The sequence below is a fragment of the Saccostrea echinata genome, unplaced genomic scaffold (assembly GCF_033153115.1).
Source record: "Saccostrea echinata isolate AGI-Se365-2 ecotype Australia unplaced genomic scaffold, CSIRO_AGI_Sech_v1 ptg000025l, whole genome shotgun sequence".
NCBI lineage: Eukaryota > Metazoa > Mollusca > Bivalvia > Ostreida > Ostreidae > Saccostrea > Saccostrea echinata.
Window position 1 is genome coordinate 3,604,636 of NW_026889774.1, and position 24,413 is coordinate 3,629,048.

Sequence of the window (24,413 nt, forward strand, 5' to 3'; positions counted from 1 at the left end):
ATGTATTTTATAAACTCATATCAGGATGTCAAATTTACAGAATAAAATAAAGTCTATTTTGGATTTTTTGATTTCGGACACTCAAACTGGATTCTTAGAGGGTAGATATATTGGTGAGAATACCAGGTTTGTTTGTGATTTAATGGCATATACAGAAACAAAAAATATACCAATACCAGGATTGTTAGTTTTAATAGACTTTGAAAAAAAATTGATTCAATCTCATGGTCCTCTATTTATAAAGCACTGAAATACTTTGTTTTTGTGAATAATATAATTAATTTGATAAAAATTCTCAATACAAATTTTAAGGCATCAGTTTTGCAATGCTGATTTTTGTTTCAGCAATTTGATATCCAGAGGCGTTGTATACAAAGAGGTCCTGTTCTTTTTTTGTTCTTTCTTTGTGCTGAAATTCTTGCTATTCTAATAGAACAAAACAGTCATATAAAAGGCATTGTTGTAAATGATAAAGATCATAATATGCTGGTGACACTTCGCTGGCTCTTGACCGTTTACCAAAATCATTGTTTGCTGCTCTTGAAACAATTGACTTTTACTCTAGATTACTAGTATCTGGATCACTAATTAATAGTTCTAAGACAACAATTGTATGGATAGGCTCCAAAAATATTCTAATGAAGTGTTTCATCAAACAAGTTGAAAGCTCGACAGGGGATACACAACCTTAAACCTTTAATCTACTGAGATTATTTTTTTCTGTTGAACTTGATAAAATAATTGAACTTAATTATCGTAGTATAATACCCAAAATTAAAGCATTAATACAACAATGGAAGCGGAGAATGCTTTCTTCCATTGGCTGTGTTACAGTTGTTAAAACTATACTTATTTCTAAATTAAATCACCCATTTATATTATTGCCAAAACACCAAAACCAGATGTAATCTCTTCTCTTTGACAATATGTTTTCAAATTCATTTGGAAATCAAAATGTGATAAAATTAAGAGAGTTACTGTAACTCAAGACTATCTATAAGGGGGGAGAGAGGCTTAAAATTATTAATTTAATAGCCTGAAATTTTTTTGTTTGAAAAGATTGTCAAAATATTGTTGCAACAAACCATGGATGGATATATTTAAAGCTGTAAATAGCAATGACATTTTAAATAAGTTATTCGATTTTGGAGATGATTTTATTTCCAAAATCTGAATGGCAAAAAACAATACATTCTGACAAAGTGTTTTTACTTTATGGTTTGACATTATGAAAAGTCTCAATAGTTCATTTTCACAAGAGAATTTCTTAAACATACCAGTGTGGTATACCTAAAAAATAAAAGTTGATAAAAAGAGCATTTTCATTCAAGATTGGTACAAAAATGGTGTTAAAACTATTGGTGATTTTTTTTTAATGAAAAGGGTTCTTTTCTTACTCAAAAGATTTTTCAAAAAAGATTTACTATTTCTGCAATATGTATTATTCAATATAATAGTGCGGTTTGTGCAATTTCAAAGTATATAAAGAATATTTCAATGGATGATTTTCTGTGAAAAGAAAGTATGGACCTTTTTTACCTGTATATTTCCAAAATATATTGTTGTATGAAAAATGTACAAAATATATTTATAATTGCTTAAACACGAAGGAAACAGTTTTAAAATCTTTATTTAGGTGGAAAGTAAAATAGTCTTCATAATAATAGAATTGCTCAAATTTGTGTAAAAGATGATTTTAACGTTTGTTTCACAACAACAAGGGACTCTGCAATTCAATGGTTACAATAAAGAATTTTACATAGGATTCTACCTGGTAATTCTCATTAAAAAATAAGATAAAAAATTCGGATAATTGTAAACAAGGAGTAGAAACTATTCAACATGCTTTAAATGGTTGGGAAAAAGTTTTATCTTTGTGGAGTAACCTCAGTTTACATATTTACAAAACTCTTGACAAAAGAGCTGATTTTTAATGTTGAAAATATTATTTTAGGTGAACTACCAATGTCATAGAGTAAAAAAGTTAAAGATTTTATACTATTATTTACAAAACAGTATATTTTCACATGTTTATTGCAAGATAATATTCCAAATCTTTTGTGCTATTGAGTAATATTAAATTAAAATATAAAATTGGAAAATGTATAGGTATTAAAAATTTCCACATAGACAAAATTTAAAAAGAGTGGTCCTTGTGGAAAAATATATTTCACTCAGCTTAAAACTGTTACATCGCTTGCTATCAAGTTTTGATTTGTTAGTTATGTGTCTTTAAAACAATATAGAATAGTAAATATATATTTACAGTAGAATATGTAAAGCTGTGACTATATACATATACTATGGATCCTTTTCCAATCATTTTCTTCTTATTATTATCATCTAAAGAATGAGTTTGTATGTAAGCTAGTACGTGTCTGAGTAAAAGTGGTTACAATGTAAAAAAAAAAAAAGAAAAAAAAAAAAAAAGAAAAGCTCATTAATTTTATTATTTGTAAACATGAAATGTTATGTTATGGGCAATGTAAATTTAAAAATCGCATACTGTTTGACAGCCGGCCAATGCTCAAAATTCGTTTTCTCTGACATGCAACTTTTCATGTACATATTCATTATTTACCAAGCAGAGAAAATGGGCACAAAATTTACATGTCGACAGCTGCGTAGAAATATATCGACTAAAAATGTACGTTTTCTGGCGTTTCTCCCTTTTATTATAATCAGTTTTTTTAAATAATCTTTAAATATATGTAATTTTTTCCCCATTTTTGCTTTTGCTTTTAAGTTTGCGAAATTCGATGTAATTTTGTAACTTATGAGCACAATGCGCAAAACATGTGCTTTTCTACAGAGTAATTTCACCTATTTCATCCCTAGAATTAACCACGGACGGCAATTATATCAGTTAATAATTAGGTTGTTTATCTCTTTTATCAGCTAAACTAGATTTTTGCCACTGTTTTTTTTTTCCTTCAAATTTGTTATATGATTCAATATCTAGTTATGTTCAATTTGTGTGAATACACAGCCATTGACTAAATATTATAATTAATACTTTCTGAACTTAGTGATTGTCAATGAATGAAAATGACAATATGCCTTGATATTTCTGCAAGGAAAAAAATTACCCTCCTATTTCAATTCCTATTAAATATTAAGTAATTTGATATAGTAAATGAAAGTCCGAACGATGTTATTTCTTTTTAGTATGACACATTAGTAAGTAAAGATACAAATATCATAAAGTACATCAATTCAGATGTAAAGAGAGATCACTTTGTACAGAGTAACATAAAGTATGTCAGAGTAATAACTACTGTAAATCAATGTTTCAAAGTTATCACTACAGTAAATTAAAGTTTTCAAAGTGATATTTAAAGCAGATCAAAATGTCAAAGTTATAACTACAGTGAATCAAAGTTTCTATTGTGCCAAAATTATCAATATAGTTAACTATAGTTTACCATCTTTTTTTTGTCAGGGGAATCCAGTAGACTTTAAATCCTTCCCCAAATGAATTTGTTTACGAGAGTATAACTAACATAAAAAAATTGTTTACTCGTCCCATTTTCAACTCGATGAACTTTTTACAGCAGTGGAAACTCTTACGTGTTCATCCTCAAGTTCTATCCAAATTGGTTCAACTACCACAACCTTTCAATTTGGAGATGGCAAGACACCCTATAATACGTAAGTCTTTTTTTTTTTTTTTTTTTTTTTTGGATATATTTTTTTCTATTGCTTGCTTGAGTACTTTTTAAATTTAAATAAATATGGTTTAATCAATGAAAACACATTCATCAATCTGGTAAGAAACGTTTCATAACACTGCTAGAGAAGACATTTTTATGTATTTATCTATCTTGAAAGTAAGGACAACGAGCTATATAGTTATATTATACTAAGGATCAAAATAATATATAGTATAAGCTTAGTTGTCTTTCAGTGTCAGTATTAGTTGATTTTCATTTAATATACTAGTAAACATGATTTTACAAAATAAATCTAATTTTTGATCAAAATGCGCATATGCACTTCTTCTTTTCAACTGTGGGTTCTGTTGGTTGTACTCCCCTACCTAAAGGGGTTTATTTTAGAAAATGTGTCCCTTCATCTGGCTATTTTATAAAAGGAATAAAAGCCATAAATGAAACATATGGAGATAACGAACAGTATTCAAGCTCCAAAGTCCATTAAACATTACAAAATAGGAGCAGAGCAAACACGAACCTCCAATACATCAGAGGTGGGATCAGGTGCCATGGAGGAGTGAACATCCCCTGCCGACCGGTCGATGGGTAATGAACCTCAAGTAATAAAGATAGGTGAAGAACTACATTTTTCAACAGACTATTGTCATGTACGTGGACTTTCAAAGCATCTGATCCGTCTGCAAGACTTGTCATTGGACAACGATTAAAGTGTGGGGATGGCGACGAACTATCATTACGGGACGGTACTTATGATATACATACATGCATATTTATTTGAAAAGAGCAATTATGATTGAAGTTTTTAAATTGCCTGATCTAACGATTTCTTTCAAATATTAATTTCCTCACCAAGGAGGTGGTGGGCCTACAACAATTTCTTGCTGTGTTGACTGTACAAAAACTCCAAAGGTCACAGGACCTACAGCAACGATCGGCTTCACTTCGGACGGGACTCGAAATCCAGATGACATAGGATTCTATCTTGACGTATTTGCTGGAAAAGATGAACGTAAGTAATGAAATGTTCAAACAGCATGTTATCAGGAAGTTCCGTCCTGTCTAAAGTAATGAAGTTCTTTCAAAAGTCAAGTGATTGTTATCCGAATAATTTTCAGACCAAACTAACTAAACAGAAGAACAAACCTACAAAACAAGCTGAGGTTTTCAGAGGAAAGTTTAAAACATTTATACTAATCAAAACTTCTAACCCACCAGTTTAATGAACAGCTACATGTAGCAAGGTAGTCTTGCATTATGTTATGTTACGTATACTAGCAGTAACATCCAAAGATTTTTTAAAAACAATTCACATGTAATCTTCATTTCATTATTAAATTTGTATCATTTTTAAATGGTTAGCTGATTATGATTGAATTAATGATGAAATTAATGGAAGAGCCTTATTACGCAAACGACCACCAATAATTTTTCGACAGCTGTAAATTCAGATTTCTCATATGCGAAATCATCACGATCTCCAAGAGCAGTGGGTACTCGACGCCTCCTAATCACGGAGCGAGCGCTCTATCGACTGAGCTACCGTGAACGGTCAAGTTTGAAAGAAGAATGTAATTTAAAAAATTGGCCATTTTTTTTTAAAATTACAAATAACATCAATTGTACACATAAGGCCAATAACAATAAGGCCAACACCACATACGTTCGGCACATTTTTAAATATATGAAAATAATTTGGTAATACATGTATAGTATAATACTATTTAAGGAAGTTTCTATAGGATATTGAAGATAATTTGAAAGAAATGTTACCTTCCTGTTCTCCAGCAAACCTGTTTGTGAGTCATTGTATTACATTGAAGTCAAGGCCGAAAAATCGAATACAATGTACTTAAAACCGGTCATAGTAGCATAGTGGTAGGGCGCTTGCTTAGTGATCAGAAGGCCCGGTTTCGATTCTCGTTCGCCGCGCCGAGTCAAACCTAAGACGTAAACAGGTAGTGACTGTTCCTTCGCCAAGCGCACTGCACTTTTAGTGAAAATCACGGGTCTTTCGGATGGGACCTCAAAAACCGTTGTCCCCTGTCACGGTAGGCGTTGGCACGATAAAGAACCCTCGCTGTGAACAACTCTCAAATGGGACGTTAAACAAGTGATTGTTTGATTGCATGTTTGTTCACGTCTTGTTCGAGAATTTTTCACTCATATAGAGACGTCACCATATACCGGTGAAGGGCTTCAAATTTAGACCTTTGCTCGACACTCAGGGCTATTGAGCAGTGAGGGTTATTTATCGTGCCAACGTCTACCGTTACACGGGGCCTCGGTTTTTAAGGACTCATCCGAAAGACCCGCAACTTTCACTCCAAAGTACCGAGCGCTCATCGAAGGAACAGTTGCTACCTATTTTTAACGACTTAGGTCAGTCGCGGCTGTGATTCGAACGCACGACTTTCCGATTACGGAGCGAGAGCTCTACAGACTGAGCTACCGTGACGGTTTAAACAACATACAATCAATAATCAAATATTTCATGTAGCTACATTTTGACTTCAATAGATCAAGATTCTTAAAAGGGATTCTAGAATTCACACCCCAGTCTGTCTGTACAATCTTTCCCAGGCTATATCTTTGAAATGGAGAATGATTGGAAGCTGTACATGCAAGATCGATCTGAAATTCTTATCTGGTCTACATCTTCTATATGCATAAACATTGAGAGTTCATACTAAGTACAGAGATTGCTTATGACCTGAAGTTGAAACAATGTAATTTGATCAACTTCAAGATCACTAATTAAAATTGTTTATTCCTGTCATGACCATATCTAGATCTTGTAATGGATTGATTGATTGTATATTGTTTTACGTCCCATTCGAGAATTTTTCACTCATATAGAGACGTCACCATATACCGGTGAAGGGCTTCAAATTTTTACCTTTACTCGACACTCAGGGCCATTGAGCAGTGAGGGATCTTTATCGTGCCAACGCCTGCCGTGACACGGGGCCTCGGTTTTTAAGGTCTCATCCGAAAGACCCGCAACTTTCACTCCAAAGTGCCGAGCGCATGGCGAAGGAACAGTTGCTACCTATTTTTTTATCGACTTAGGTCTGTCGCGGCCGAGATTCGAACTCACGACCTCCCGATCACGGAGCGAGCGCTCTACCGACTGAGCTACCGTGAACGGTTCTTGTAATGGAGAACACTCTTCAAAAATATTGCATAATGTAAATTATGCAAAGTAAAGCTATGTATCGACCATGACCCAAGGTCATTTTAGTAAGTTCAAGGCATTGTTTTCAAAAAAGTAAAAAAAATGCTTTTAAGGGGGCCGACTGGGGTTTTTATTGCGCAATACTTCGCGCAGCATAGTAAAATAAAGCGTATTTACTCTTTTGAAGCAACTATTTTTACATAATTTATAAAGATTAACAAATTTAGGAAATCTCGGGTTAAAAAATCTAGTTACGTTTTTAAATAACTGATTTTTTAAACGATTTTTCAAATGATGGGTAGATAGACGTCGTAATAGTGTGTTTTTGACGTTATGAATAACCGAAGTTCTTTAAGAGGGGTCATTGATTATGCCATAAAATAAAAAGTATAAGATACATGCTCTTGAAATTTAAAACATAGGAAATTAAGAATCTAACTATCATTTTCATTATTTTTTATGTAAATCTGTGGTATCTGTCATGGTTTGTTGTACTCCAATAAAACAGGAAAATATCATGAATTTTGACATTTTTAGATGCCCCCTCTGAAAACCAGACGGTAGAATTTTGTGCTTCTTGCACAAAATGTACAATATAGTATTACCCATCAAATAACATAATTTGAGCAAAAAGTCTATGGTAGCATTTGTATAATTTGCTCAGAAGTGCGAAAAAATGGTCTTTTCCTATACAATCCTATTGTAAATGTACCTGTATTTAGAGATGGTCCCTAAAAATTACCAAACTGTAGATTTTCACTTAACTTGGCATATATACTGAAGTCAATGTGAGGTACATATGGTATAAAATTAAAGAGTTTCTCTATAGTAGTTTTCACACAATAAAACTCCAGTCGGCTCCCTTAAAATAAAATTGTTGTTGAAAGTTGAAGCTTAAAACAAATTTAGTCGTGGACTAAAAATATGTCATGGCCTTGACCCAAAGTCATTATGGCAAGTTCAAGGTTAGTGACAGGAAAATGTAAAATTTGGTAAGGTCCATATTTGTTTATGAATAAAAATTGTATGTTCATATATCACTGTTTTATCACCCTTTACAGCGAAAATATGTGAGTACACCCATATTATGTCGCCACGTTGTGCTACGTCATATTGTTTGAGTGTGTAATAAGTATAACGTACAAAATAGTTTTAAAGAATATTATTAAAGGGGAAAAAGGCTGCACGACACTTCTTTTTAAAGCGTTTTTGTTAAATTCTCCTTTAAATGTGTTAAATATATGAAAGTATTTTATGAAACTACTTTATATATATATATATATATATATATATATATATATATATATATATATATATATATATATATATATATATATATATATATATATATATATATATATATATACATGTATATATATATATATATATATATATATATATATATATATATATATATATATATATATATATATATATATATATAAAGCTCGACATTTTACCTTTCATTAGACATCATAAAATATCTTAATTAAAAATATTCTGAGCATTTATTGTACTTTTTCCTTGACTTTGACTGATGATTATATAATTATTTAACATGTTTACTCCTAACCTTTGATTTTCAGGGACATAATTTGAACTATAAGTATTTCGCATATGTTTTATTATTATTTTTCCATATTGTACATATGTTGTGTATATAAAAAAGTCGATCGCCATTTTGCTAATAAATGACCATTTTCGATTCTAGTATGTCTTTGAGTTTAATAAGTTGAAAATCAAACGGAGCAGAATCATTCTTTGGAAAAGAGTTGACAAAAGTTTAACACATTTAATTTACAGCGGGATGTACAAGTCAGAATAACACCTTCAATATTTCGATTTCGTCTCCGTATATCATCACCTCTCCTAACTTTCCATTACTTTACCCAAAGTAAGTATTTAACTACTTCATTTTCTCTTAGGGACTAGGCAAAATTTATCACCATGATGGTACCGGTACAAAAAAATTTTCTCATTAAAAAAATTACATGTCCCATGGCTTTCGTATTGAAAAAAAATATTTGTCCCATGCCTTTAGCCTTATAAAAATGTTACTGTCCCATGGTTAAATCTTGATGTGAGATTATTGTCACAATAAAAGTTTAAATCTAAAGTTTAAACTTATCTATAACTATCTCTTATCTAATCTTTAGATTTAAACTTTTAATGCCACATTATTGCCAAAAAAAAAACAAACAAACAAACAAACAAACAAACAAACAGCAAACAAACAAACAAACAAAAACAAAACAAAACAAAACCAAAAAAAAACAAAAAACAAAAAAAAAAAACAAAGAGTACAGTGTTAACAATTACTTTTATATATTAACTGAAGGAGTCTTTCAGATTACAGGTATTTCAAACATTGATGAATGTTTTAGTGTAAAATATATTTTTTCCATAGCATGCAACATTTCATCATTGTGTGAACTAGGTAGACTTCCAGTTTCTTCTTTTATTAAAACTCTAGTTATGATGTACTTTGTACGACTAAACTCTCAGAATGTAAACCCCATAATTAAAGAATCATATAATATCAATATGTCTTTGCATGAAGAGGGGTTTACTCGTGGCATACCCTCGCACTGTCTATATTTAAAGAAAATAATTTAAATAGCAATGACTACAGGGGAAAAAAAATGAAAAATTTGACAACATTCGAAATTCGGTTAAAAAGAAGTTGAAGAAAATAGTACTATATAATTATAAAGGCAAAACTATGGAAAAAGTATCCAAATTCACAGAAAACTCCAAACTGTATTTGTACAGTAAAATAAAACACAATCTCAATATGGAAGAATATCTTATGCTCTCAAGAATAGACAATTACTAACTAAGTTTCGAACAAGTGACCACTGGCTACTGATTGAAACTGGTAGACATAAGAAAATACCTCGACCATAAAGATTATGCACTTCATGTAATGCTATTGATGATGAATTTCATTTCTTTTTACAATGTAATTTGATTATACAAGCAAGGAATATACTTATAAAAACCATGTTACATGTAGATAATTGTTCCTAATTCTATCACAAATCACCCATACAGAAACTTGAATATATACTTAGCCCAACAATTGAAGTTATACCGGCTGTTTTCACTTTTATAAAACAATCATTAGAATTAAGAAATAAAAGGTCCACATCGGTGTAACATATAAGGAGTAAATTACTGAAAGCGATAGTACGGCTGAAAAACGTGTGCTTTTTCATTCAAATTTACCCAATATATCATTACGAAATAAGATATAAAGTTGATGTTCGAGAAACATAAATATTCTCTTCTCATACAAAATTAACGTAATTGGAATCTGCCGGAAAATCAAGGGTCGTACGAACTGGAGCAATCTTCGATCTGTTTATTTGTACCATACATGTATTATTTTTTACAACTTTTATGAGTTGTAAAAAAATTCCAAATCTTGTCGGAATATTTTAACAAGTCAGTTTTTTGATGAGATGCGCCTTACTGTCACTTTAAATTGCGCCTATTGTATAAATACATTCATTGTTCTTTGTGTTTTCTTATTATGAATTGTATTGCTTGACCCATATGGGTGTATTATGCAATAAAGAATTTAATTGTAAAAAAAAATTATAAATGAATTGGATCGAACAGCAGACATAAATGCCTATAATTGTTCTATGAAAGTTGTCTGAATGGATGCAACTTGAGAGACATTCGTGTAAAATACATGATTGATTTTGGTTGTTTTAGAGATGTTACTCTAGAATTTGTTAGCAGTATATTTTGAATGATTTATTGAAATAATTTGTTTGTTCATGTTCATAACTCTTATTAACATTGTTTGTTACTTTGTTATTTTTGCATGCAGTATTAATTTGAAGATTTTTATGTTGCACTTTGTATCCTTTGTTTGACTTTAAAATATACAATGACTTTTTGAAGAATTTATTTTTTAAAAGATAAAATATGTTTAAATATAATAAATGTGTCTCTTGAGTGAAGTACTGTAACTCATTTAAAAAAGTGTTTGTCCCATGTTTGTGCCATGGCTACTAAATGCTAAAAAATGTTTTTGTCCCATGGTTTTCTTCGATGAAAAAATTCATTGTCCCATGCCTGTTTGTACCGGTCCCATCATTGTGATAAATTTTGCCTGGTCCCTTAAAACAAAACTATAAGAGAGTTTTCATAACTGTGTTAACTAACTGTCTATTCTATATGTCTGCAAATCACCAATATTGCATATAACAATGAATGAATGTCTCATTGGTGTCTCATACAGCCTCAATGTCTTATTTACTGTGGAGTCATCATTGTTCGTGGAGGATCAATGTTCGTGGATTTCGAGGGTCACCCTTACCCACTAATATACATCCCCACGAACCTTTATTTTGTAAACATATTGTTTCATTGAATCTATTGTATAAATGAGTAACCCATGAAATTACGTCCCCACGAACATGTAAAATTTTGCTTGCTCACAAACATTGACCCCCACGAATTAAAATGATTCCACAGTATTTGAACCCGGGCTAAATGATAAAACAATTATGGACACTTTTGGTGGTGAGAATCATATATAAATCCAACCAATTTATTTGAATCCGGATTATTCGATTTTTACTATATTATGGTCTCAGTCTTTCAAAAGACTACCGATAGCAAAACATTATTTATGTCCACAAAATTTGCTATGTACAACTCAAATCAAAAACTGGCGATTCGCAGCTCGTTTTTTTGCTAAATGGCGTATATAATGAAATAAGAGAAACAACGTTATATGAGTGAAAAGGTCATTGAATCAAATAAATGACAAAAACAGACAAAATATAAAACACATACAAATATTTAATTGGCTGGGATATAAAGTCAAGCAAACAATGTTTAAATCTGCCTAGATTCAATTAGAGAACATGACGACTAGTCATATAATAGAAATCCCAGTCAATACAGTCAAGTAGTAGTTACCGTATATAAGTTTTTATTGGTTTTCTCTAGATACCCTATAGAAAGATTAAAAGGTCACGAGAAGGCGCAGCAGGGTATCTAGAGAAAACCAATAAAAAACTTATACGGTAAGTCACATGTACCATAGCACTCTCAGATTTCCTAATATAGCAGAGAGATGATGTATAGGTTGCAAATAAATTTCCTAATATGGTTTGTCACCTGACATAATTATAATTTCACGCGCTATACACTATGCATATAAATTATATTTTATTGCACATTTTGTGCACTTGCAATCAAAAAGCGAAAATGAACAAACACAGCGCAGTAATTATGGATCTCGATTTTCTTGAACTTCCGCAAAATTTTGAATGGGACAATTTTATCGATGATCAAGCTCTCTCACAGATAGAGGACGAAGTAAATGTGTTTGATGGTATTGGGGATTTATCTCTTACTCAAACGGATTTTAATTTGACCCAGGAGCCGGCTACACCTGAAAATATTATACAGCAGTTGGACCATTCTGACGATCGATTTGGAAAGTTTAACGATGACGATGATATGGAAAAACCTTCTAAAGTCTATCGAGAGTAAATTAAAGATTTTGAATAAAATTTAATTGATTTTGTATGCAATTTAAGGCACCGCCTGTAGGTTATTTTTGTTTGTTTGTATGTATTTTAACGTCCCTCTCGAGAATTTTTCACTCATATGGAGACGCCACTACTTGCCGGTGGAGAGCTGCAAATTTGTCCTATATTCGGCACTTACGGCCATTGAGCATTGAGGGATCTTTTTCGTGCCAGCACCTACTGCGACATGGGACCTCGGTTTATACGGTCTCATCCGAAGGACCGGTCTCCACGTCCCAAAGTGGGATTCGAACCTGCGACGTAAGGTTCGACTCCTTACTTCGCGACTCTAGAGCAGACGCTCTAACCATTGCACCACGTGGGCGACGCCTATAGGTTATGAAGGCTCCGCCCATGGGTTATTGTGTAGATAACCCATAGTTAAAACAATAGAAAACATAGCGGCCTATGGTACATCTTCAAGACAATAACTAACAATAAATCTTACAAAACATAATTGTAAAAAATTAGAGCAAATAAGGTGGTGCACAAAAGAGCATTAAACACGGTAGCAGTGTGTTGTACCACAAGCCCCTTTCTTTACTCCTCACTAAGATATTAACACTAGTGAAGGAGAAACTTCAAGAGTACTGTGCAACAGTATATTCCAGAAGTGGTGTAAATCAAATGTGGATACTTAAAAATTCCAAGGAACTTTTGGAAAATTTGAAATTACAAGATTTTACCAAAATCAACAGCTTAAAAACTTAATACTTTTCAACTTTATACACAACCATTCCCCATGATAAATTAAAGTCCCAGCTTTTTGATATCATTGACAGCTGCTTTTTCAATAAAAATGGAACTCGTAAAGGACTATATTCTGTAGTGGCCAGTATATGCCCCCAAAATAAAACTTTGATGGAGAAATCTTTAATTATGTTCTAAACCAGGTGGATATTTGCAGACTTCAAAGCATTAAATATTTTTATCAACTATGACATCATTAGTTAGATATGACGTCAATAAAATGACGTAAATTCCAAAATGCAATGATATTGAGAGAAAATAGTGTATTTTACGTCGGTATTTTGATTGGAAATTATCGAGCGCAGGTCTGCTCAGACTAGACATTTTGATATAATGTGTAGAATGATAATATCAATGAAATATGTGAATATGGAACCTGAGCAAGCTTGCGCTCTATAAAAACTATAGTCAAATTTGAACAAACTCTGTGCATTTTGGCCTCTATTTTAAAAATAACGGAAATCCAAATAGTTTGTGACGTCACGGAGACAAGAAAAGCCAACTAATTTTTCCAATTTCATAATATATTGTCTTCCTTTGGATTATTTTATACAATATATGCACTTTTGCTCATTTCAAGAGATTTTCAAAATTTGACTATTATGAGGGCAGGAATACGCCCTTACCGTATATAGTTTTTTACTTACCTTTTCATTGGTCATTTGCAAAATTATTTTGTTCAAAAACATTCTGATTATACACACAAGTATTCCAATTATTCCCCGATCATAACGAGGAGCACACGGCGGGTGTGACCGGTCGGCAGGGGATGCTCACTCCTCCGTGGCACCTGATCCCACCTCTGATGTTTTGGAGGTCCGTGTTTGCTCTGCTCCTATTTTGTAATGTTTAATGGACTTTTGAGCTTGAATACTGTTCGTTGTCTCCATATATTTCACAGAATTCAAGTATGAGATGTAAATAAATTGGGTGGACATTATTTTTGTCCCCCGCTTTCACTGAAAGTGGGGGATATTGATTTGGGTCTGTCTGTCTGTCCGTCCGTCCGTCCGTCTGTATTTCTGTCTGTCTGTAACGCTTTCGTTTCCGCACGATATCTCGAGAACCGTTTGAGCTTTCGCAATGAAATTTTGCATAGCAACTCCCTATGGCCTACAGAAGAACTCTATTGATTTTAAGGTCAAAGGTCAAGGTAAAAAATTCATAAATTCTGTCTGTTTTAACACTTTCGTTTCCACGTGATATCTCGAGAATCCTTTGAGCTTTTGCAATGAAATTTTACATAACAACTCCCTGTGGCCTAAGGAAGACCTCTATTGATTTTGAAGTTAAAAGGTCAGAGTTCAAGGTCGTGAATTTATACATCCCGTCTGTGTGTAACACTTTTGTTTCCGGGCGATATCTCAAGAAGCCTTTGAGCTTTTGCAATGAAATTTTATGCCATAACTCCCTAGGGCCTCTCTCGCCCCTCTCAAAGTGTCCCGCTCCGTTTTATATTTATTATTTACATATATTGTATTAAAAGTCGCATGGCACTATTTTTAGCACAGGGGCTTGTGGAGAGTTATTACGTATAATACAGGTTATCGGCGGACATTATATTCTTATGACATCTATTAGAACTGTTTAGTAAAGGCTTAATTAGAGACTATGTATTGATTAAACTTTTGACAATATCAAACGTCAATATAAACGTATGTGAGTTAATGTTTGAATTTCATCTGCTGTATAATCAAGTGCCTCCGTGGTTCAATCTCCGGACGATTCTCTCTTTTTTTTTTTTTTTTTTTTTTTGATTTACTAAATGATACTATTCAACATGTGAAATGAAAAAGTTATGATGTCTGGCGTGTACAAAACCATAAAATCATTATTACAGTGTGATAAATTAAATATTCTGTATATTAAAAATAATCTTCTATACACATATTAAAGAATAAGCAATGAAATCTTTATATCCATATTGGCATTTTTTTCAAATTTGCTTCAATAAACATGTATTCATTTAATAATTCTACAAATACAGGGGGCAGTGTGACCCCCCACCCCTCCCCGAACTGCGCATGCTCTTCTTTTTTCCCTAAGCGGGGGACACAAATTCTCTGACATAGCTTGTTTATCTTTTATTTATCATCAAAATTAAATATCTACGTAATTCTTTTATATTTATCAGTTTATGATGTGTCACTGAATAATTTAACGTCAAGTACATATTTTTTTTTTGTAGCCAGATTGAATGCCGTTATACTTTTATACCAGTGCCTATAAGCCAAGGACTTGTAATTTCCTTCCAATTTATCAATCTTGATTACGATCGTGATTGTTATGACAAGATAATCTTAAAGGAAGGTATTAAATATTTATTTTCTATGCTTAGAAAATATTTTGACCACTGGTGGCATAATAATGTATATACAACATGTATAAAAAGATGGAGTTGTCTTGATTAAGAAGAAAAAAATTAGAAAGAAATGAAAAAAATCCTCTCCTCAAAATAAGTACAATTTGAGAAATATTGAAATACGAGCTTAATACTAATATAAAGGAGATCTGAATTTTTCCACATAAAGGGCGCTTGGACATGAACAAGAATTACAATAAACATGTTTATATTACGGATACACCTTGAGTTAAAATTATGAATAAAAAACTTCAAAATTGCATTCATGTACAAGTAACTCACCTAGGTTGATTAACTTGTGATATACTTTATGGTTTATATCAACTCAATATCTTAGGTGACATGAATGGGAACACCATTGCTGAAATATGTAAGGACTACGGACGAAATAACCCTGTTTTATCTCCAAATGAGACGTATAGAACCACGGGATCATTGTTTCTTCATTTCATATCTGACTCTGATTACGCAGCGCATGGGTTTAGAGCTATTGTCCAACATGGTAAAATTAGTTAACTAAACTGAATATATGAAATATGCAATACTGTAATGCAATTTGTCATAATGGGTTTATTAAATTATCTGTATTATGAAAAAAATTTAAAAGAAATATAAATCAAATACGCCATGATTCTTCATCAGCAATATTCACCCTTGTATCTTAATTAATGGTGATTCTGAACTACTCTTCTGATAAATAAAACATAGTTTAAAAAAAAAGTTTTAGATTCTTAGTTGCTTTTCATTCACATCAGACTCAACGTCAGGAAACACAGAGAGCACCACTTTAGTGACCACAGATTCAACAATAACGAAAAGTACCACACAGTCAAAAACAACTGAATTAATTACGGTATCAACAACAACCAGTGAAGCAACAACATCAAGAAGCATTATTTCACCAAACCCAACAATAACAGAAAACACCACACTGCCAACAACCTCAGAATCAACAACGACAGAGATAATAACACCAACAACATCTACTCCCACGTCTCAAGGTAAAGATATTTTATCACCTTTGTCCTTTTTCTTTTATCCTTTGTTCTTTTGTAGAGTTATTAATTCGAATTCGTTTCTCTTAAGGTAGCGATTGATAAGTTCTCACCAAAAATCTAACCATTAAAATTTTCCGGATTTAATATAATTATGTTTGTGTTGACTCTTTGTTGTAAATCATATCAAAAATTCAAAGCAGGTTATTCGACATGTTTTAGAGAAATTTGATGATATTACATGTAACATAACCCTCATCATCCGCCGAAGAACTTAAAAAGTTTGGAAAGATGAAATAAGAAGATAGAAAAAAGGGAATTTTTTATTGTAATATTAATAATCATGTACAAATTCAAACATCCATCTATATGAAATGATATTTGACATCAATCTTAAATTAATAAAGCATTATAAGCAAAATACAGAATTCTATTCACCAAGATGCATCGTCAGATTTTGTTGAAATATTGCTTATTCATTTCACACAGACTCACGCTTCTGCTTCCATTGTGAAAGAATTAATTATCCATCATATTTCTTTTTATTACATATTATAGTTTGTCAATTAGTACCTTTAATTTCAGGACAAAATCGTTCTACAAATTGGGTATAATTTTAACCCGGCGAAAGATTATAATCTTACAACCTACCCTACCCCCTTCCTTTACAAATGATGCACTTTTAAAGAATAAGGTTACTATAATAATCCAGAATTCATCCAAAAAATATTTGCAGAAAATGTTTGCAGAAAATGTGTAAATTCTTTTTTACAAAGTCTTCTAAATCATATTTTATACCACAAAAGTAAAAGGTTACATATTCTAGACATACATTACCGACCGGACACAACCTAACACCAGAGCGAACCCAAAGCGCACCCCGGGTTCGCTTCCTGGGTTCGCTCGGGGTCCGCTGCGGGTTCGCTTTCAGAAAATTTGGGACCGCTCTGGGTGCGCTTCGGGTTCGCTCTGCGTTCGCTCGGGGTCAGCTCTGGGTCCGCTAGAGCGAACCCGGCGTTCGCTTTCTGGGTTCGTTTTACGCACTCATGCGTGAAGCGGACCCCGCTTTAATCTTGCCGCCAGTAAGCCCCGCCCCTTGTATATTCCAAATATAGTAGTGAAATCGATCATACTGTTTTTATGGCGATCGAAACATGTACATGTAAGTGACAATATGGAGAACGTTGATAATATTTCAAGAATTCCACCGTACATTCGACGTAGAATTATCATTTTTATTTTTCTTAACTTACAAGCTAAGTATATCTCGAAAGAAAAAAAAAAGAAAAGGTGTTAAATTTATTTTCGATGTATCGGATGGAGTGAAATTGATAAGAGTATCTTAATAAAAAAAGCTTTCAAATTCATTTGTTTATATTATTCATGCGTTTTTAAATAAGTTGGAACTTCCAATTGTAATTGCAATTGCTAAATCGTAATTTAAATGTTTGAAAGACAAACAACTGAATTACGATCTTATCTATATAATAGCTGTGACATACTGTGCACGTAAAATGCTAAGTTTTCATATTTAGCAGTTTATATTTAAGCTAGGTTGTCGTCCATTACATGTATACGTAGGTCGTGATAATCACTAAAAATTCTCATACAGTGTTACTTGAGTTTCGTTGTATAGATCATTTATAATTTACTTCCATGCTATAAATCATTGTTTTATAAGGCGAGTTTAACTGAAGACTTATAAAAAAAGAAACCAACAACAACAACAATAAAAAAAACAAAAACAAACAAACAAATACTAATAACTGGTCCACTGATAAGAATATATATATTTTTAAGTTGTTTTCAAATACATGTAAATGATCACTTGAATAGTTTGTGTTCCTTACTGGTTCATGACCCCCCCCCCCCCCCCGCCCCACTACATACATGTACATACTGGAGCGGCATGTTAACAAACAAAATTCTAAATGTTTAAAAATAAATAAATACAAGAAAGAAAACAAACAAAGCAAGAATTCAATAACTGTAAACTCGCATGATTAAGTAGATGAAATTAAGATAATAGCACCCGATGTTTTTTCTTTTTTTTTTAATTATTATTGTTTTATTTCGATGAGCCCCCCACCCCTCTCCGTACTTGAACTGTTTTCTATGGCACGGTTGTAGTGATTTTAATTTCAAATAATATACAGTGTTCTCTCTCTCTCTCTCTCTCTCTCTCTCTCTCTCTCTCTCTCTCTCTCTCTCTCTCTCTCGTAAAGCTATTTTACTGATTTTCAGCATACACTTTGCATTAAGAGTACATGTTCAATGCATGTAATTTGCTGCCACCTACCAAAGAACTACACTGTATGACGTTTCCAAATTCAAAAAAAAAAAAGAATAATAATTGAATTTCTCATTTATAACGTGCCCAGACGAGGTACATGTAACTTAATTAAGGGGCATCGAATGTAGGGGGGAGTATATACTCAGGTATACCGTGACCATGGAGACACTATACATTCAGTTAGCAAGTGTCAATTTAAGAAAAACCACCGCAATTGCTCTTAATACCCGTAATATTTTCGAAACAGGTGGATGATTACCGATACGTGATGACCTTGGCTTCACTTTGAAGCAACAATTATTAAAGTGTTGAAATTAAATAATTATGACAATTACAAAGTTCAAATACAGGTACCTATGTAATGAAAAAATATATGTACGTTTTCGTATTAAGGTATCTTTGCAAGTTCAATTTACTAATGTTGGAATTACGTGTACTTTTCATGCACAAGTACAAAACGTACCCGTCTAGTATATTTTTTATGTTAATATAAAGTATTTCGAAAACTACATGTAGTACATGTAAGAGGTTCATGAACATGTAAACCTGTAAAATTATAGATATCGACGCGAAGGAAAGTGATAAGCATTTTTGCGTTTTTTTTTGTTTTTGTTTTTTTTTTTGTTTTTTTTGTTTTTGTTTTGTTTTTTGTTTTTGTTTTTTTTTTTTTTTTGGCTGACTTGCAAGTAGTTACAAAAATTCAAAAAACATACAATGTAAGGTCTACATGTAGGATAATTAAAATTGACAAAATAATCTTTCCCTATATACATGTATTTAAATCAAGCTATTTATCAAATTTTGGTAAAAGATTAATCAAAAAAAATATCATAGTAGTTAAATGAGATTTTCTTTCTCCAATTTACGTATTGACATAATGCACATTTATTCTGTACAATGTACATTTATTTTTTTTTTCATGATCAATTATTAAGATCGATAATTTCGAAGTTGATCTGGATAAATTAAAACGTGCATGTAAATTGAAATAATTGATAAAAAATAATTGAATTAAAGCACGTACATGTTCTTATACTAACTATTCCTATACTAAATAAATGTTCTTATACTGTATCTTGAGATAATAAAATTCTATAATTTATCGAAGACCATTTTTTTTCTTCTTTTTTTTAAGTAACATATGTTATAACCATTATTATCTTCTTTTTTTCTATTATAAATTAAAGTACTTATTGTCTGATAAGCTTACGCAATGTATATTTATATATTAATGGATTATAAAAATATAAAGAAAATAAATATTTAACTATACATGTAATATGCTACCTGGATAATAAAAATATATAATGTATCAATAGATTTTAAAACTAAAAAATAATGAAAATAGATGTGTAAATATTGCATGTTGTCTGGAGAATTAAAATATATAAATGTAAAATCATGTTTAAAAATCATATTAATAATATTTTTACACTGTACATTCACACGCTTTGCTTGTACAATGTTTAGATTATAAACTATCATGTTGACTGGTCGATGCGCTGATGGTAAACGCATTTTATCACTTATCCTGATTGACAGACCTGTTCGGCATGTTGATTGGTCGAAGCGCTGATGAGTTAATCGATAATCCTGATTGACAGCTCTGTTACGCAATACCGAACGCGCGTTCGCTTTCTGGGACCGCTACTGAATTTGGGGTTCGCTTTCAGCGTTCGCTCTGGGTCCGCTTTGGGTTCGCTGCGGGTTCGCTACGGGTGCGCTCCGGGTTCGCTCGGGGTCAGCACTAGCGGACCCCAAGCGAACCCGAAGCGAACCCAGAGAGCGAACCCGGGGTGCGCTCTGGGTTCGCTTTCTGTTAGGTTGTGTCTGGTCGGTACTGTATGTTGTCCTGGTTGACCTTTTTGCTCTTACATTCAAAAGATATAAACTTTTTCAGAACTAAAAATTGACTTGAAATTTTATGTGTGTGTGTGTGTGTGTGTGTTTGTATGTATGTGTATGTATGCATATATATACATGTATATATATAACCAAAGAACAATTATTTTACCCAATATGAAATCATTCTGGAATACATTTACTATATAATAGAGGAATATCTCATCACATCATAACTATATATGATGGTGAACAACTTTTAAATTCTAAATATGGTTCAACAATTTTAAGGGAACAAAACGGAACAAAATACCCAGGTATTCAATTCAAATTCTTTAACATTGTTTATGATATCGCTGTTGTAGAGAAATTCTTTTTGAAAGAAGGGGCCTATAAAAATACTTATATTATGATTATTACAGTGTGGCGTCGCCTGGATGCAGTACATCAACAATCTGGAAAAAAGAAAATTAAACCATGAAAAGTAAAATTATCAATGGTCTACTAAACAGTCTTGTTACTCTGTCGTACTATGCATGGTATACGATCAAAACCTCTGTATAAATGGGGATTATTATAAGGCGGCGTTACAGAATCTGGAAAAACAGCACGTTCTAAATATACGAAGTATATCTATCACGTGATTGCTATCCGTCTCTACCAGAAACCTTAAATATTTATTCCTCTTATCAGTACGTAACCCGCATAGAATAACTAAGTTGGACGGCACCAATTTCTATGAACATATTTTGGCATATTCAAAATTCAGCGCAAAATTTGATCATAGAATGTTTAGCTTTATCGGAATTTATGGAATCTGTTTCACTGCAATTTGTTAAATAAAAACATAATTTTGCTATCTTAATAATGATTAAACGTTCAAAATTAGAATAACTACACCTATATAGTGCATTCACTTATCTTGATCCCTATCACTTTAATTTTAATTTTTCACATAAGTTTTTTTCCTTAGAATATTATCCTAAAATTTAAATTTCTATGTTATTTTTCTGTACCGTTTGCATCAATTATGTCTGTTAAAGCGTATGTTTGTTACAGCACAAAATAACCCTGTTTTATCTCTAAATATGACGTATAGAATCACGGGATCATTATATCTGACTCCGGATGCCCAGCACGTGGGTTTAGATCTAGTGTCCAACATGGTAAAATAGTTAACTTTGAATCTATGAAATCTGCAGTACTGTTTTTCAATTTTTCATAATGGTATTGATAAATTATCAGTATTATGAAAAAAGGTAATAAATAAATAAATGAATGAATAAATAAATAAATCATATACGCTATGATTCTTCATCAGCATTATTCATGGTTGTATCTTCATTAATGGAGATTCAGAACTGCTCTTCTGATAAATAAAACAAATTAAACAAAAATGTTTTATATACTGAGTTGCATTTTGTTCACATAAGACTCAACGTCAGGAAACACAGAGAGCACCACTCTATTGACCACAGAGTCAGCAACAACGAAAAGTACAACACAGTCAACAACAGCTGGATCAACAACTGCATCAACAACAACCACCAGTGAAGCAACAACATCACGAAGTATTACATCACTAATACCAACAATAACGGAAAACACCACACTGCCAACAACCTTAGAATCAACAACGACAGAGGTCATAACACCAACAACATCTACTAATTCCTCTCAAGGTAAGATATTTTATCATGTTTGCCCTATTTCTTTTAACCTTTGCTAATCGTAGAGTTTTTTTTTTTTACTTCGATTTTTTTGCTTTTAAATATTAATTACTCTTATCAGTACGTCACTTGTATAAAATAACTAAGTTGGATGACATCAATGTATATGAACATATTTTGGCATATTCAAAATTCAGCGCAATTTCTGATTATAGACAGTTAATATAATTTTGATATCTTAGAAATGATTAAACGTTCAAAATTAAAATAACAACACTTGTATAGTTCATTCCCTTACCTTTGTCCCCATCACTTTAATTTTTATTTTTCGACATAATTTTTTTTTCTAAGAATATTATCCTAAAAATGTAGTTTCTATTTTTTTCTGTAATGTTTGCATATATCATGTTTGTTAAAGCTCGTGTTTTATCATATATAATAAAATACATAAATCATATATAATTGGAAGACATGCAATGAAGAAAATGAAAAATATGAACAAAATCCATTCAAGACAGTATATTTTAAAAAATGATCAGTAATCTTACAGAATTTTGTAACCAGCAGAATAGGACAATTGATCTAAACTGGGGTTGAAAATAATTTAGAGCTCATCATTCAGTGTTTGATAGTATATATATTAGATTAAGAATTGTTAAAAATTAGAAAAATAGACAGAGGAAAATCGGACTTGAATATTTTAACATATTAATTGCCTAAACTTTATTTAGAACCAAGACCTTTGACTTCATTATAATTCATTATCCAGATCATTCCATTGTGTGTGAAGAGAGAAAGAGAGTTTGGTTAAGAAAAATTTGTCAAATAATGTAAAAGAACAGTTTTTAAACTCATCTCTGATCTCTAATTTTAACGATTTTTTTTTTCATTTTGAAATTCTTTTCATTTTTTTGCATAGAAAACATATCCTCAAAACACAACACTGAAGAAGACAATGAAATGTATGTCTACATTGGATCATCAGTCGCAGTTATCACAGTAATTTTTTTCGTTTCAGCACTTGTGATGACACGTTTCCTTAGACGAAAAAATGCATCTAGGTGATTGCTTTGGCTTTATTGTGCCCTAAAAAATATGTTTTCAAAAAGTTTTGAAATTGGCATAAATATGAGTTGAGTATATGAGTTCAATAATTCATGAAAGAAAATGGCGTGAAGAATTACCATTCTGCAAATCCGACGTCATTAATTTTGTATTTTTTAAGTTTTAAGCAGAAAAAAGGCTCAAAATGACTCATTTCAGGGGGTATTTTCCTTGAGAAAATGGAGTCCATATATGTGCCCGTTTCAATATCCGGAAATGTTTTGTAAAATTCTTTGAAAAATCACATTTCTAAAAATCTTTGTGGGCGATGCATGCGGTTTATATTATCTGAAAGAAAATGTTATTGAAAATTGATGTCCTGCAACTTTTTAAGAAAATACGGGAAAATGCACAAGTTTATGACGTCAAAATTAGCATTTCGGAAATAAAATGAGAAAAACGATTTGCTGGGCCTTTGATCATAAAATCTCACTTGAGCCCTTTGCTCAAGTGAACAAAAAAGGTTTGATCTAAGGGAGTGTGACCTTGTTTGTATACATGTACATGTGAAATCTCTTATTATGTAAAGATACTCTATGCCTTTATTGGAGAAATACAATGTAAGGTTCTGCTTATTTGAGAAATTTGTTTCTGAGATTTAATATAAAAATAGAAAAAAAATGTGATGATGAAACATATATGTAGACTTTAATTGGCCACAGGTAAAGCAGAGAAAAACATCTACTGCTTATAATTTTGATTACAAATGTAACTGGTTATTTTTAGATCTTGTTTCAAAATCTGAATTAACCTTTTTGATTTTGTAGATATAATTACGAGATATCACCTGTGCAGATGGATACAGTTATTCGGAAATCAGAAATCCTGGACAATTAACTTGCAGTAATACAACAGAGCAACAAGAACCTGTTGAAAATATTACAATTTATGACAACTCTATTAAAGATTATGAGAAACATTTAAATTACATGTATCGGATATCTGTGTTAAGTTACTAAAATATACTACTCATTAGAAGCAATGGACTTT

The 24,413-nt window shown here is 31.8% G+C and overlaps 1 protein-coding gene across 2 annotated transcripts in view; it reads left to right on the plus strand.

Annotated features, from left to right (window-relative positions):
• Positions 1–24,413, plus strand: part of LOC133191882 (mucin-2-like) — a 45,658-nt gene extending 21,245 nt beyond the window's left edge. Inside the window, exons 3-12 of one of the 2 annotated variants that reach the window (XM_061327628.1) lie at positions 3,555–3,651; positions 4,311–4,417; positions 4,528–4,683; positions 8,653–8,743; positions 15,346–15,467; positions 15,857–16,021; positions 16,275–16,520; positions 22,083–22,331; positions 23,239–23,380; positions 24,191–24,413. In XM_061327628.1, coding sequence (XP_061183612.1) covers positions 3,555–3,651; positions 4,311–4,417; positions 4,528–4,683; positions 8,653–8,743; positions 15,346–15,467; positions 15,857–16,021; positions 16,275–16,520; positions 22,083–22,331; positions 23,239–23,380; positions 24,191–24,260 — 1,445 coding nt within the window. In that variant the 3' untranslated portion in view covers positions 24,261–24,413. The remainder of the gene's footprint in view (positions 1–3,554; positions 3,652–4,310; positions 4,418–4,527; positions 4,684–8,652; positions 8,744–15,345; positions 15,468–15,856; positions 16,022–16,274; positions 16,521–22,082; positions 22,332–23,238; positions 23,381–24,190) is intronic. The other variant, XM_061327629.1, reaches the window with a different exon arrangement.